This window comes from Patella vulgata, chromosome 1, assembly GCF_932274485.2.
Source record: "Patella vulgata chromosome 1, xgPatVulg1.2, whole genome shotgun sequence".
Classification (NCBI taxonomy): domain Eukaryota; kingdom Metazoa; phylum Mollusca; class Gastropoda; family Patellidae; genus Patella; species Patella vulgata.
The window spans coordinates 78,978,973-78,993,265 of NC_065879.2; the positions used below are offsets into that span (position 1 = coordinate 78,978,973).

At 37.0% G+C, this 14,293-nt stretch overlaps 1 protein-coding gene across 2 annotated transcripts; it reads right to left on the reverse strand.

The window, feature by feature from the left end:
• Nucleotides 1–2,295: 2,295 nt before the first annotated feature.
• Nucleotides 2,296–13,712, reverse strand: LOC126814269 (uncharacterized). Of its 2 annotated transcripts, none has more exons than XM_050539335.2 (5): nucleotides 13,589–13,712; nucleotides 7,146–7,602; nucleotides 5,146–6,269; nucleotides 4,129–4,346; nucleotides 2,296–3,496 (listed from the first exon to the last, which is right to left on the reverse strand). In XM_050539335.2, the coding sequence occupies exons 2-5, from the start codon at nucleotides 7,582–7,584 to the stop codon at nucleotides 3,376–3,378; spliced, it is 1,902 nt and encodes a 633-aa protein (XP_050395292.1). In that variant the 5' UTR covers nucleotides 7,585–7,602; nucleotides 13,589–13,712; the 3' UTR covers nucleotides 2,296–3,375. The 2 variants fall into 2 exon arrangements, with proteins under 2 accessions (XP_050395292.1, XP_050395303.1); XM_050539346.2 differs by lacking the exon at nucleotides 13,589–13,712 and adding an exon at nucleotides 13,102–13,224.
• Nucleotides 13,713–14,293: the final 581 nt, after the last annotated feature.

Genomic DNA, 14,293 nt, shown 5'->3' on the forward strand with positions numbered 1-14,293 from the left:
CTAACATGCTATCGTCTAATTTCTAACTTCTATTCATGTAATTTCTAACTTCTATTCATGTAATTTCTAAATTAAGACAATGTATAATACAACTTCTTTTTTTGTCCAGTGTAAATTTTAATTCTGTTTCATCTTATTTCTATTATTGTTGTCGCTTTACATGTTAAGCATGAAAGTCAAACAGATGGGGTTCAACGACACTCGACGCAAACTAGGCCATTTCGTTACTAGGCCATGTCTTAGACGATAGCATGTTAGAATTTTGAGTCTAATATACTGCCATAATATTACACCACGGGATGAATATGATCCTATCTCAATAATTATTCCCTCGCACGTAGCTGGAAATTTTAGGCAATGTACACAATGACTGGCCCCATTAGGCAATGTACACATTGACTGGTTATTTCAGGCATTGTACACATTGCCTGATTGTAGACATTGACTGTAACATATATATTTGAATGCACGTAAAAGATCCCTTGGCAGTTGGAATTCGATATAAGAGTAGGCGATAGTGCAGCTGCCCGGGCAAAATTTCCCTCATAACACACTGTATGGCGTATGTCCGTCTTCATTAGCCCAGTATAGGAGCAGAACAGTAGGACGTTAAACCCCATTTCATTTCATTTCATTTCATTTCAAAACTTCTTACTATTGCTTGACTATGTGACTGTAATATATAGTCAAGCAGCGGTAAGAAATTTTATTTTAATCCCTGTTTAAACGAACGGCTTGTTCATGCCATTCAAGGTAAACAACTCCTTTTTATACGTCCGCATTCATAATAATGTGGACGTATTATGCCGTCGCCCCTGTCTGTGTTTTTGGTTGTGTTTGTGTGTCGCCTTCATGGATGGTGCAATTCCTAACTGGTCGTCTTGAAACAGCGAATACTTATTCCTTATACCCTACAGATGATCCCTATTTGTTTGGCGCATGCCTTATCCCCCGGGAGAGGGGGGGGGGGCTAGACCATTTATTGTGTCTGTTTGTCGCCTAATGACCGCATGTCTTAACGGATCGTCTTGAAACTTTGCAATCTGATTAAAACACAGATTTTATTTCGTTTTTTATAGTTCAAAATTTCAATTTACTTGTCTTTACTACACTAGGATATGGAAGAGTTGTTATCATTGACGTGTTCTGGATGATGTGATGGATTAGCCAATGAAACGGTCTGTTACGGCGAGCTTTTGGCGTGAGCTGCACGGAACTATGGGTAATCCACTAGAAATATCAATGCTGATTGGTTAATCAAATATCTGATGTCATAGGGTCAAAAGTCGCCCGTATGACCTGACGCGACCCCACAAAAGAAATGGTCAGATCTTCATTTAGTGTTCGCCATCGAAAGTATAAAAAACGAAACGAAATATAGATCTGTATTTTAATCAGATTGGAAACTTTAAATACTTATTCCTTATACCATAAGCATCACCCCCATTACTTTTGTGCATATCCAACCCCCAGAGGCAGAGCCATGCCTAAATTATAATATGTGTATATTTGTGTGTGGCCTACAATCGGGTGTGTAGGCCTACTGCCTTTAAAATTGTTCACCGTGTTCTACATATTGGATATCAGGAGCCCATATTTTCACGGTAAGATAACAACATCAGTAATGAGTGTAATGAGCCGATATTTCGTGTATGTAATGTCGAAGTCTGTGAATTAATATCGAGATGTATATACGCCATTTAAACATACATTATGCAAGAGCTAAATCTGCCTATTGCAGGTCTTTCTTTAGGCCTATAATGTTTTATAAATTATTAATTAAACATTAATTAACTGACCCCGGCCATAATCAACTCTCGATGGTATCGGATTTCTGCGATATTAAATAGATTAAAACGGTTCAGCAAATTTTTGATTTAATTTAAAAAATAGAGGAAATTATTGCACGTCTTGTCAAACATTCAAAGGCTGATATTTTCGCTCGAAATAAAGTAATTTGAATGGAATTTTCAACTTATTCATTTTATTTTATCTGATTTCGAACTATTATAGCAAGAATGGCTAACTCTTTACCTAAATCTTACATAATGTATCTTTAATTTCACTTATTTATTGTATATCCCCCTGGTATGGATGCCCAGAGTCGTTGCATTCTCTGCACGGAACTGTATTTAATATTAGATTATAATAACCACAGTCTTCACACACAAATTAACAGCATACATGTTTTTAGCCACCACTTCCCCCATCCCCCGTATTGTCTCTTCCACCCCCTTTCAATATATACACTCATATAACCCACCCCAATATATCCCTCTCATAAAAATAACAAGCAACATTTATATACATGTATTTACATGTCAAATCCATAGAATAAACAAATAAACAAGCGAATAGAAACTGGCAGATCTAGATTACGTGATGGACTTTAGGAAGCCCACGGGCCACAAAAGATTAAGATTATATTACAATGTATTCCATTTGTGAATATCAAATCAAAGTTTAAGTACTCTAAAATCATCTATTTAAAAAGGGGGTGTGGTTCTGACATTTGATTAACCTATCAACTTTGATGTTTCAAGTGGGTATTTGGATATACAAAGTTTGTTTTGTCCTCGCTGCGAATGTCTAGCCATCGTTCCGTGCACCGCACGCCAAGAACTCGCCACAACAGACAGCTTTATTGGCTAATCCGTCACATCAACAAAATCCGAAGGCAAGTGAAACAAAATTTTGAACTATAAAAAAAAACGAAACGAAATAGGATCTGGCTCAAACGAGTATATTATTATGTCTATCTTTTCTGAAAAAACCAATACTACGTCTGCTAGCAAAAGACCACGTTGTCCCGTGGAAATAAAACTGTATCTAATAGTTCTGCGTCCAATCTCAGCAGTTGGTAACAGACTTGGGTATGGAGCAGCAACAAAACTGTCATTCACTTAAAGATGCATTAGGTAAGAGCAAAATCCGCCTATAGCAAGTCGTTATCTTGGATTCCAATGTTATTATAAACTATTATTTAGACATGTTATTAACATGACAAGCCCATAATCAAATTCGTAGTCCTCGGGTGGCAGAGATCTAAATGGATTAGAAATCTCGGAAGATTTAAAATTTGTAAGATAAGATGGATATTCGACACTTAGTTACCTTTGTTCAGTATAGTTACTACGATAATAAATGATTTACGCTACATCTTTAAACAGTCATAACTTCGCTCAGAATAAAGTAATTTGAACGACATTTACAATATATTCACATTTTGCTATCTTTTTTGAACAATCTAAATCTTACATAATGCATCTTTAATATCATATTCTAAAGTTGTCTTTGCTGTCGTTATCAGTTCTTGGTAGCACCTCAATGGTGATTAAACAATTACCGTGGATCATTAAGTCATATTTAAATAATTTAAGCATGGATGACTTCATGATCGCGTAGTTCAACATCTCGGATGTCATCTTCCGTTATTCCTTTACTGGCTAATTCTTCCATTACACGATTCAAATACGTGGGGTCTGGATAACCAAAGCTACAAATACGAAAAACAGAACAATGGATAAACCGAAGCTACCAATAAAGAACACTCGACGAAGCAAAGCTACACATATGAATTAATCACATTTTTACTTACTCTGGGGAGTAGGAGGGGTGTCGTTCCACATTGGCGTGCACGTAAGATATCCCTTGAAATTTGGAATTCGATATAAGAGTAGGCCGTCGCGCCACTGTCCGGACAAAATTTTTCTCACAGCAGACTGTATGGCGGATGCTCGTCTTCATTAGATTAGTGGGAGAAAAACAGTCGGGCGTTAATCCCATTTAATTACGACTGTACTATATACCGAAACACACCGAAAACAATCCGAAAAGTCCCCCCCTCCACACACACACACCCACCAACACACACCCATCGCGCGCACACACACACACTCACACACAATATTAATACCAATTACCGAAAGAACCGGAAAACCCCGAAATACAGGTCTTTTTCGGTCTTATTGCGATATTTCTCGATGTTTTGTCGGTACTTTTCGTATTTTTTTTCCTGTTGGACCGCCTACCATGGATGTTTAGTGATCTGCACATAGCAAATATAATTACTGCCTCGGACCGCCTGTCATGGATGTTTTGTGATTTGCACACTACAACAATACTTACTGTGCTAGACCACCATTCATGGATGTTTTATGGAGTATATCGTTCCACGTTATACGATCTTCTAGTCCGGTTGTCCTTGACCTTCCCACCGTAAAAATCAGTTTTCTTTTAAATGCAACTATCAACATCTTACAGACTTTTTTACCCTCGGTTGTAGCTGGTAAATAGGCTGTACGACTTGTTGGTAAATACCTGATGCCTGGGTTTAGATGATTCTCCTACACAAATCATTAAAAAAATTAAACAACTTAACAACAAAGTTAAATTAAATGGTCTCCTTCATATTAAAGGGCAGCGGCGAACTGCACAACGAAATGAAAAGGTGTACTTTTTGTCAACAACAGAAATGCTTTTTCTTAAGAGGAAATTGTGGTCGGACAGCCACCGTTAGCCCCCGATCATCGTCGAATTCCAAACTGTCAGGGGTACTTTTACATGTACAGCAAAATGTACACATGACGTGGGATTTCCATACCATCCGAACGACCGGACGTTTTTCTTTTTAAAAACCTATAAAATCATAAACACCATAAGAAAAAGATTAATTTATCTGTACTATTGTATGATCTTCAGGACTTCACGGACAGTAAATTTTATAGAGGGGTTGAATCAATCCAATAATGTCTAGTTGTTCGGATTGGAAGTAAAACGGAGATCCTGTATACACATTTAGTATCGCACATAAAAAAAACCCCATTGAAAATAAGAGTAAGCCGTAGTGCCACTGTCTGGACAAAATTTCCTTCATAGTACATAGTATGCCTGTTTTCATTAGTCCCATCTGTGCAGAAAATAAGGACATTAAAACCTATTCCATTTCATTTCAATATTTAGGCCTAGATAAGTACTGGTAGTTTTATTTTTAAAACAGTTCTTAGAAAAGAGCCTCTGGTATTTTATCTGCGGGTAGGTGGGGAGAGGGAAGGGGCATGTGACATTCTTCTCCCCCTCCACCCCTTTGTTTGCCCCCACTCTTTTGGATTATCATTGGTTATAACATTGGTTATATGTACTTACATCTTGAACGCCAGACGAAAAAACATAATTTATCTGATAGCAGCCAGCTCTTTCTTCTCCTTCTACACCTGTAGACAATTTCATGATCTCCATGACTCCGGTGGGCTGATTACCTGTCAAAATACCATAAGTTGTTCCACAAGTTGGACAGGCAGGTTTGTAAAATTTAAAACGGGTCTCAATACAATCTGTACAAAAAACATGGCCACATTTAGTCAAACATTTCGGAATTAAAGGTACTTCCATACAGATAGCGCAAGTTTCAATGTCATCTTCTTCTTCCTTAATGTGGTCATCTTCAACGTCAGTGTCGTCACTGTCGTCACTGTCACCTTTTGAGGACAATTCTTGTAAATATTGGTCAACTTCTGGGCCATTATCTTGAGAATCCAGACATGAATACTTTGATGCTTGACACTTTGAGCAAGCAATATGGCCACACCTCAGAGTACAATCAGGACCTCTGATAACGTCTTTACAATGATCACAAGTTTTCTGTTTACGAGAAGTGGAATCTTCCTTCACATCATCATCATCTTGAAAAATCGGACATGGATCTTTGGACCCAGCACAATCACGGCAAAGTCTATGGTCACAAGCCGGGGTGCAATTTGGGGCATTGAAAGCCTTTTTACAATGTTTACAAAATGTGTCCACACATGATGGTTTCTGTTTATTTGACCTATTCTCCGTTTTCTGGGCATCTGACATTTTTCTGTAGTTTGACACCGACTCACTGTCAAAGTCCTGTTCAACATATGAACTTGGTTTCCCATTCTTAAGACTATATGTCCTTCTATTTTCTGTCTTGATATTGTGGTATTTGTCTATATCTGGATCATTTAGTCCAACGGAGACTTGAGCATAAGATTTGTTTCTCTTGGAATCTGTAGTTGGAAATTTATCAACTGATAAAGAATCATTGGTGGTCTTTTTTGAACTTGCGGATGCCGATTTCGATGTGGAATATTTTGGTGCCGTTGATTTTAATACGTCACGGATCTGTTTGTATGTCATGAATGTATTGGTAACTATGTTAACATGAACTAAGTTGATCGGTTTGAATTTGTTGATACATTCAATGGCGACTTCTATACAAATATCAACAGGTCCTCCAGCTCTACCTGAAATAAAAATTCGTATTTTTCATACCGTCTAAATGACTAGATGTTGTTTCTTGTCTGGTCTTCTATCTTGCTCCACAGATAAGGGGAAATCACGCTGGAAAATCCCCTGGAACGTTCGCAACCAACACCGGGGTCAATCTCAGGACCTTCTAGTTAGTGAACCAGTGACTTATTCACTGAGTCCCCTTCCGCCTCCTACTCTTTGGCAGCTATCACACATCTTACGCTTATGACCTATATCTAACACCCTGCCTTGGGGTTTGCACTTGTCGCCTGGAACTCTGTGGTAATTATAACAGAAAGAAGTCTATACCGGTTGCACTTTGAATGTTTTACCTGAAGCCAGAACAGTGGCCTGTAATTGGTTGATTTAGCTCTGACAGAACGCATTTTTAAACATGAGAAAAAACATTCACCTATCACAACCATCGAGGTGTGTGAATCCGGCACGGAATGACTCTTCCTTAAATATTTTCAAACTTCATCATGTGAATGGGATAATAACAGTATATTCCAGTTTCAATAAAAAAAAAAGTAATCATTCACCAGGTTGTAGAAGGTTTATTGTCTATCACAGAAGGTGTTGCAAATATATTTTGATCAAACTATCCTTCAAGTGAATGGAGTTTGATACAACTTTGGTTCAAATGAAACGGATTCGGATAAAACTTTGATTCGGAATATAGACTGTACGTTTAAAATCGTAATTGACAAAAATTTAATATCAAGTCTGAGCTGAGTCAAGTATCACAATACCAGCGCTCATACCTCAACGGACTAATGACCAGACCCCCAGCTAACTACATCAAAATAAAATTAAAATAATCCAACACCGTAGTTTGACATTAAGTAAAATCATAACTAGATTTTTACCTGATCCTAAAACTGGTATAGTGATAGACCTTCTCCCATCCTTGTCTGCCTTTGATAGTATTTTTGAATACAAAGTTTTCAGATCATCTCCCCAGGGATCATAAATTTTAAATCGGCCTATACCTATAGGCTCAATATATTGACCAGTTACTGCCAAATAGATAATACTAAAATCTTTCTGTAAATCTCCTGGGTGTATTTCATACACATCTCCTTCACCAAGTTTGTATTTTCCATCGTATAGATTATTCAGTGAACTTATGCAGCCCTTTCCCCCTCGTGTTTTCAGCTGATCCGCAATGGCACCTTGGTTCTTTACAGATTTTCCGGAACTACAGACCAAAACATCGGCTGAATTGTCAAATATATCACCATCATCAACACAAACAATAACCCCATTTGGTAATTTCTGTTCAAAATTATTACTGCTAGCTGCCATTGTGGCAATTATTTATAACTGAAAGGAAGCAACAAAAATTAATTTATACAGAAATTCTGTGGTAAATGTATGTATGCTTTTCTACTTCAAGTTGCAATTGCAAATTTTCAAGTTATATTTTTAAAATGTATTAAAATAAAGCCTTAAAATAGATGGTATCCATAAACAGTCCTACCTTGTTAAAGAATAATCCTATTAATCCTATAATTCGCTATTGCCAGCTGAGAAATTGGCAAAAATATCATTTTTAACTTCAAATTCCAACGTTGGAAAATGGCTGCCCCATGTTATCAATAGCAAAACAGGGGAGGTAATTGTGTTGTTATTTCCTGTGTCATAGATTTTTAAGGGTGGGAAATAATGCCCATGATCGTATAATAGTGATTTGATAACCTATTGAGCAAAAGACATAGAAATAATTATGACTTTCTTAGAAAATTTGAAATTCTCGCTTTCAGCCTGGAGGTCAGGTGTTCGATCCCTGCATTGGCCGAGAAAGTTCATCCCGATTTTTCGGCGTGGTTTCTCCTTGTCAGTGATGCAGGACGGAGGGCCTGGCAAGGACAGCTGTCTAGTCGTTCGGATGGGACGGAAAACCGAGGTCTCGTGTACACATTGGCGTGCACGTAAAAGATCCCTTGGCAGCTGGAATTCGATATAAGAGTAGGCCGTAGCGCCATTACTAGGCCGCTGCAGGGATTGAACACCCGACCTCCAGGCTAGCGAGCCAGCGTCTTACCCACTTAGCCACGTGATCCGCGAGTTAGAGGTTTAAACCAGTTTAACAAATAATATAGTCTCCTACAGAATAATGTAGGAACAATGTTCTATACTACAGATCTCTAATTCAGTTTATAGTGTTCATATAGAATTTTGATGCACATTGCTACTCTCAGAAGTGTCCCACCCCACACTACTAAAAGATGTCAGTCAGTGTAGAATTTTAAAGCCAAAATAAAATAAAATCGGTAATTGATTATTGTTAAAAGAAGTCAAGAAATAAAGACAAATTATTACTAATGTTCATTATAAATACCATCTGACTGTTGGTAGGGTATCATTTTGGTTAAATTTTAATGACAATAGCGGAATCTGTACTTAATTTATATAATACCTAACCATATGGTTGAGGTCATCAAATCAATCGTGAATAACTGTCAACAACTCGCCATTAACAGTTCATTAAATTAGATGAATTTTAAATTCTGAATGAAAGAAAATGTCATCTATATGTAGCTTAAATATAGGAGACGAATTTCATTATGTCCATCCACACGTAAAATGAATGGATTATTGCATGTTTTGTTAGGGTAATCAAAAAGATGTAAATTCAATGAAAATGTATTGTAATTTTTCTCGGTTCAGTTGTGTAAATACTTAATAAGATGTATAAATATTATATTAAAGGGCCAATTCCGATAATATTTTGTAGAATAAAACTGCTTAAGGTTGTGTTAAATATGGGAGATTAGATAAAGAGCTGGCAGTTCTGACTATAATAGTTAAAAACTAGATAACGTAAAGGGGATTTGGTGAAAATTTCAGTCAAATTAATTCACTCTCAATTTGGGGATTGAATTTTCGGCCTAGCCTCGATCATCATTACTAAAGTTGTTACGATAAAAAACATAGTCTCGTTTATCCAGTTCATGATTAAATCATGAATGAAAGTTGAGCAGCATATCGGATCCTAATCCAGTAAATATCGCAGGCTAGCGATGCCATCGAGAGAACTGATTATGGTCTGGATAAGTTAATTAATGACTAATTAATAATTTAGATAACATTCCAGGCCTAAAGAAAGACCCGCAATAGGCAGATTTAGCTCTTGCATAATGTCTGTTCAAGGTACTATCAATCAATGTTAAATCAATCTGATTAAAACACAAATCCTATTTCGTTTCGTTTTTATAGTTCAAAATTTCGTTTTACTTGTCTTTACTACACTAGGATCTGGAAGAATTGTTATCATTGACGTGTTCTCGATGATGTGAGGGATTAGCCAATGAAACGGTCTGTTGCGGCAAGTTCTTGTCCTTTTGATGTACGGAACGGAACTGTGGGTAAACCATTAGAAACGTCAACGCTGATTGATTAATCAATGTCTGAAGTAATTGGGTCAAAAGTCGTTCGTTTGACCCCTGACGTGAAGTCCCACTATAACTTGTCAGATCTTCATGTAGTGTAGGCCATTGAAAGTATAAAAAAACCTAAACGAAATATAGAACTGTATTTTAATCAGGTTGATGTTAAATTTAAATCGTGAATTGTTTGATTAATGGAATGTATAAATATGATGAATATGTAAAATGACACTGAATTCTTGTAACCTGATGGTTTTTATGACTAAAGGTTATTATAATCAAAATACAATGTACACGTATAGGAAGTTACCTTCAATAGAAGTTCAATAAAAAAAACCCTTAAGAACGTCTTATAAATGTGTCTAGTCTGTTCACAAAACTTGTTCAAAGATAAAGGGGGTATTTTTTTTCTCTTCAATTACACTAAACCTCTAACTCAATATTATCAATATTATTCTAAATTAAAATTCAACGTTGGCCCATTTCAACCAATACTGATGTTGACATCATACTGTGGAAATAGGAGATCTTAATATTCGTTATTAAGGGCGTCGGGTACCCTAAAATGCACATATGACGTTTTTTGTGGGGGTGGGGGAAACTACATATTAATCAGAATACTTTGTAATTTTCGGTAAATTTTTTGAATACGTCCATAACAAGTTTTAAAATACAACATGTCGGATGTAAGAAGTGAATATTTTTTTCATTACACTACTCCGTCGTACTCTAAATCAAATTATATGTAGGTGTGTGTGTGTGGGGGGGGGGGGTGGTACATGCCCCCCCCCCCCCCCCGGAAGAAAAAATAGTCGGTCGCAAAATCAGTGCAGTCGGTCGCAAAATAAGAGCAGTCGGTATCAAAATAAGTGCTCACTGCATACGTAACGCTACTTACGCAAAACTTTAGTATAAAATAAACTTGTCAACTTATTATGTTTGAAAAAATGTTGTGTTTCACTCTTATTCTGTTGTGAGTATGTTGGTCTAAAAACAAAATATCCTCTAGAGAGAAAAATAGTCGGTCTCAAAATATGTGCAGTCACTGCAGTCGGTCTCAAAATTATGCATCGGCGACTCAATGAATTAATGAGGTAAACAATGCCAGAATAGATCTCAAATACTAAGTATTTGCGTGAATCCGTGAGCCTAAATTGAATACGTCACACAAAACTATAGTGCCATGTCTGCTTGTCATGTTTGAAAAAATGTTTGTCACTCTTTATTCCGTTGTGAGTATGTTGTTCTATGAAATGTTTTTCCCCTATGGCAAAAAAATAGTCGGTCTCAAAAAATGTACTCACCGCAGTCGGTCTCAGGCTAAATGAATTAATGAGGTAAACAAACAATCACAAAACAGGCGAAATTGACAGATAGGCCACAAGATTCTGTCCCATTTCTTATACTCTCATTAACGAGAATTTGGTTCCATTTGCCATGACATTAACTAAAATTTTCCGGACCAGTCCCGAAAATTTAAAAGCTCGGTTACATATCTGAAATTTTGTCGCGCCCGCGGCGCTCGATTCCGTTATAACATCATTCTTCTATTCCTCTGTTATCTTATACTGTCTCAGCACTATCATATTCACGGTGAGGTGTGTGGGTCGTGGGCGTCAGACAAAACAAATGTTATGTCAACTCTTGCAAAACAGGCGGAATTGACAGGAGCAGATCTCGAGATTCTGTCCAATTGACTCACATTTCTGGTCCTCTTGTCCACAAGACTTTCTCCCAGCAATGACCTCAAATGCTAGGATATTGACTCAATTTTTCAAAATTTTCTCAGGTTGCTCTGTGTTATAGGCACAATCATCATATATGACATAATATTTATGTCAACTCAAATAAAATTGCTTTCCAGCGAGACAACGATCGGCGAACAACTATATAATTATACAATACTATCTATGTTCTACTTGGACGCTTAATGTTATAGCCAGTATTTTGTTGACATTCATTGTGGGGTGGCATTGTTGATGGCTCCCTAGATTTGGAACCGCCCCACCCCACCCCATATCCCCAGCTTCTAGATCCGATACTGCACATGGCCCCTATAAAACTCCCACCTGTGGTGCGCGGCTTCTGACTGCGTCACTCGTACTGGGAGTATATGCATCAGTCGGTCGAATTTTGGCTAAACACCTCGCCCCCCCCCCCCCAAACAAAATCGTTATGTTCGCCCCTGACCATTAAAATAAAAAGAAATTCAGCGATAGGGGGAAAAACATTTCATAGTTCAACATACTCACAACAGAATAAAGAGTGACAAATATTTTTTCAAACATGACAAGCAGACATGGCACTATAGTTTTGTGTGACGTATTCAATTTAGGCTCACGGATTCACGCAAATACCCATTCCTACAGTAAACTAGTATAGCGACCCAATTCTTAAACTATTATTCCTTCCCATAGGCTACTTACTGCAGAATTTCCTACAGAAAGTACTATAAAGATCCACAGAATATTACAGTATCTTCCCTACATACCATAGATATTTTCCAGCTGAAAACGGGACACCACGAGATGACAAGAAAAGAGAAATTGAAAGTAGAGTTATCCCCCATGAAACCATTCAATATATAAATCTTTGTCTGAATAGATAATATATATGGGCATATTCATAAACTAGTACTTAAGTTGAACCACACAAGTACTAAACGCAATTGTAGGTGTGTTAAATCCAAACAGCAACGTATTATTTAAAGATGAATTATGTTAGAATTACATAAATAGTTTAAAAAAAAGATAATAAAAAGGGAATATGTTGAAAATTTCAGTCAAAGTACTCCATTCTGAGCTGAGTATAACTCAATATACTTCACAGTCTTTCACATTGCAAACCCGACTTATTGGTGAATTTAAATAAACATTGATGTTGTTATCTTACCGTGAAAAGATGGCTTCCTGATATCCAATATTAATTAAGACACAGGGAACAATTTAAAATTGTCACTAAAATCGCGTGCCAGAATGCTTTCGGGCGACATTTGTAATAAAGCGGCTCGATGACCGAGGTTTAACACAGAAGAATACTACCCATCCATGTAGACTGGAATAACCAGAAGCCAAAGACTATCGTTCAATTTGGACTCCTCGCGTATTTCGCAGAACATACTTGGTTACAAATTACAGTAAAAACAAAAACGATTGAATATAAATTAGTTCATATTGCCTCTTTAACAAGATACGAGGAAACATTTCACGATGAAAAGAAATCGAAACCGAAAGTCGACTTAAACCAACTATAATATAAAGGCTCTATTCAAAATATAAAACACAATCATGAATAAACACAATATGGAACGGTTTTAGACTATGTGCAATGTTAGCCTTATTCACAATATCCCCACTTCGTCTCAACTGAGCGATAATTTATTTCAACTACTGTTTACATGACATATTTTAATTACGAGCTTAGTAAATATTACCTTGTTGTTACTGTAATCAAAAGGTTAGAAGTCCGTAATGCTCTATTTATAGCTCAATCTCGACTATCCAGCATGTTATAATTGCTTTACATCGACTATCTAAGAACCTGGATCAATCAAACCTAAATGGGCGTATCAATAATTTCAAAAAAATTGTGATTTTTGCTTCACTGGCAGTGTCAGTTGAAAGTCTATATTTTTGTAACAAATTGGGTTGGTGTTATCGAATTCCAACTGCAGGCGCACATACATCGTTTTTACCTCACATCTGAGTAACTAGTCCGTGAAATAAATTACGAACCCTAGCAGTAAATAAAAATACAGCACTATAGGTATGGCCAGTTCATGTGGATAGCACAGCCATTCATTTTAATATTTTGGCCTCGTCGTCCGTTAAATTAAATTACTCTGTGGATTAGATATAAATGTATCCTATCAAATTAATTCAATCGCATAGCGAGTATCTAACATGTAAGTAATAACTTACGAATAGCTTGGATGTACGATCGAGCTGTCTCACGTAACGCTGTAGAGCCATTTACTTAAAACAGGGTCGTTCTTGTGACAACCTGCAGTAAAACACGCAGATAATATGACGTGTTTGTAAAATGGCGACAATGGATATAAGTAACGTCGTACACGGGAAATGAAAAGTAGGTGTATAAGAAGAATACAAAGTCAGCTGTAATCTAAAGATATAACGGGAAATATTTAATTATGGTGGCTGATATGTATGTCGAGTAAAAATGTTGTATAGTTGCGTAAAAATATCTTATAGAAAGGGAGCCCAGGGGGTCAACCTAGCTGAGAAGTGTACCAATTTTCTCCTATATGGTATCAATGTATGTATATCTGGTATCATCAGAATGTAAGTCTGCCGGGTTTCTGGTGGTGGGTGTGGTATTCCACGCCCTAAACGCCATGAACCCTAACTATCCTAAATTAGCTCAAAAGTGTACCACACGAAAATCTTACTGCAGTGTACCGTACATCTTCAGGCATTACAAAAACACTCTGACAGACATTTCTAGTGGTGGGTATACCCCTGACAGAGCTATGTAATTGCCAGACATTTGTAGTGGTGGAGTATCCCTGACAAGAGTTATCTAATATTTAGGTTCATCAGAATGGGACAACAATGGTACCCCCCCCCCCCACACACACACACACCTGCAGTGCCTACAAAATCCAT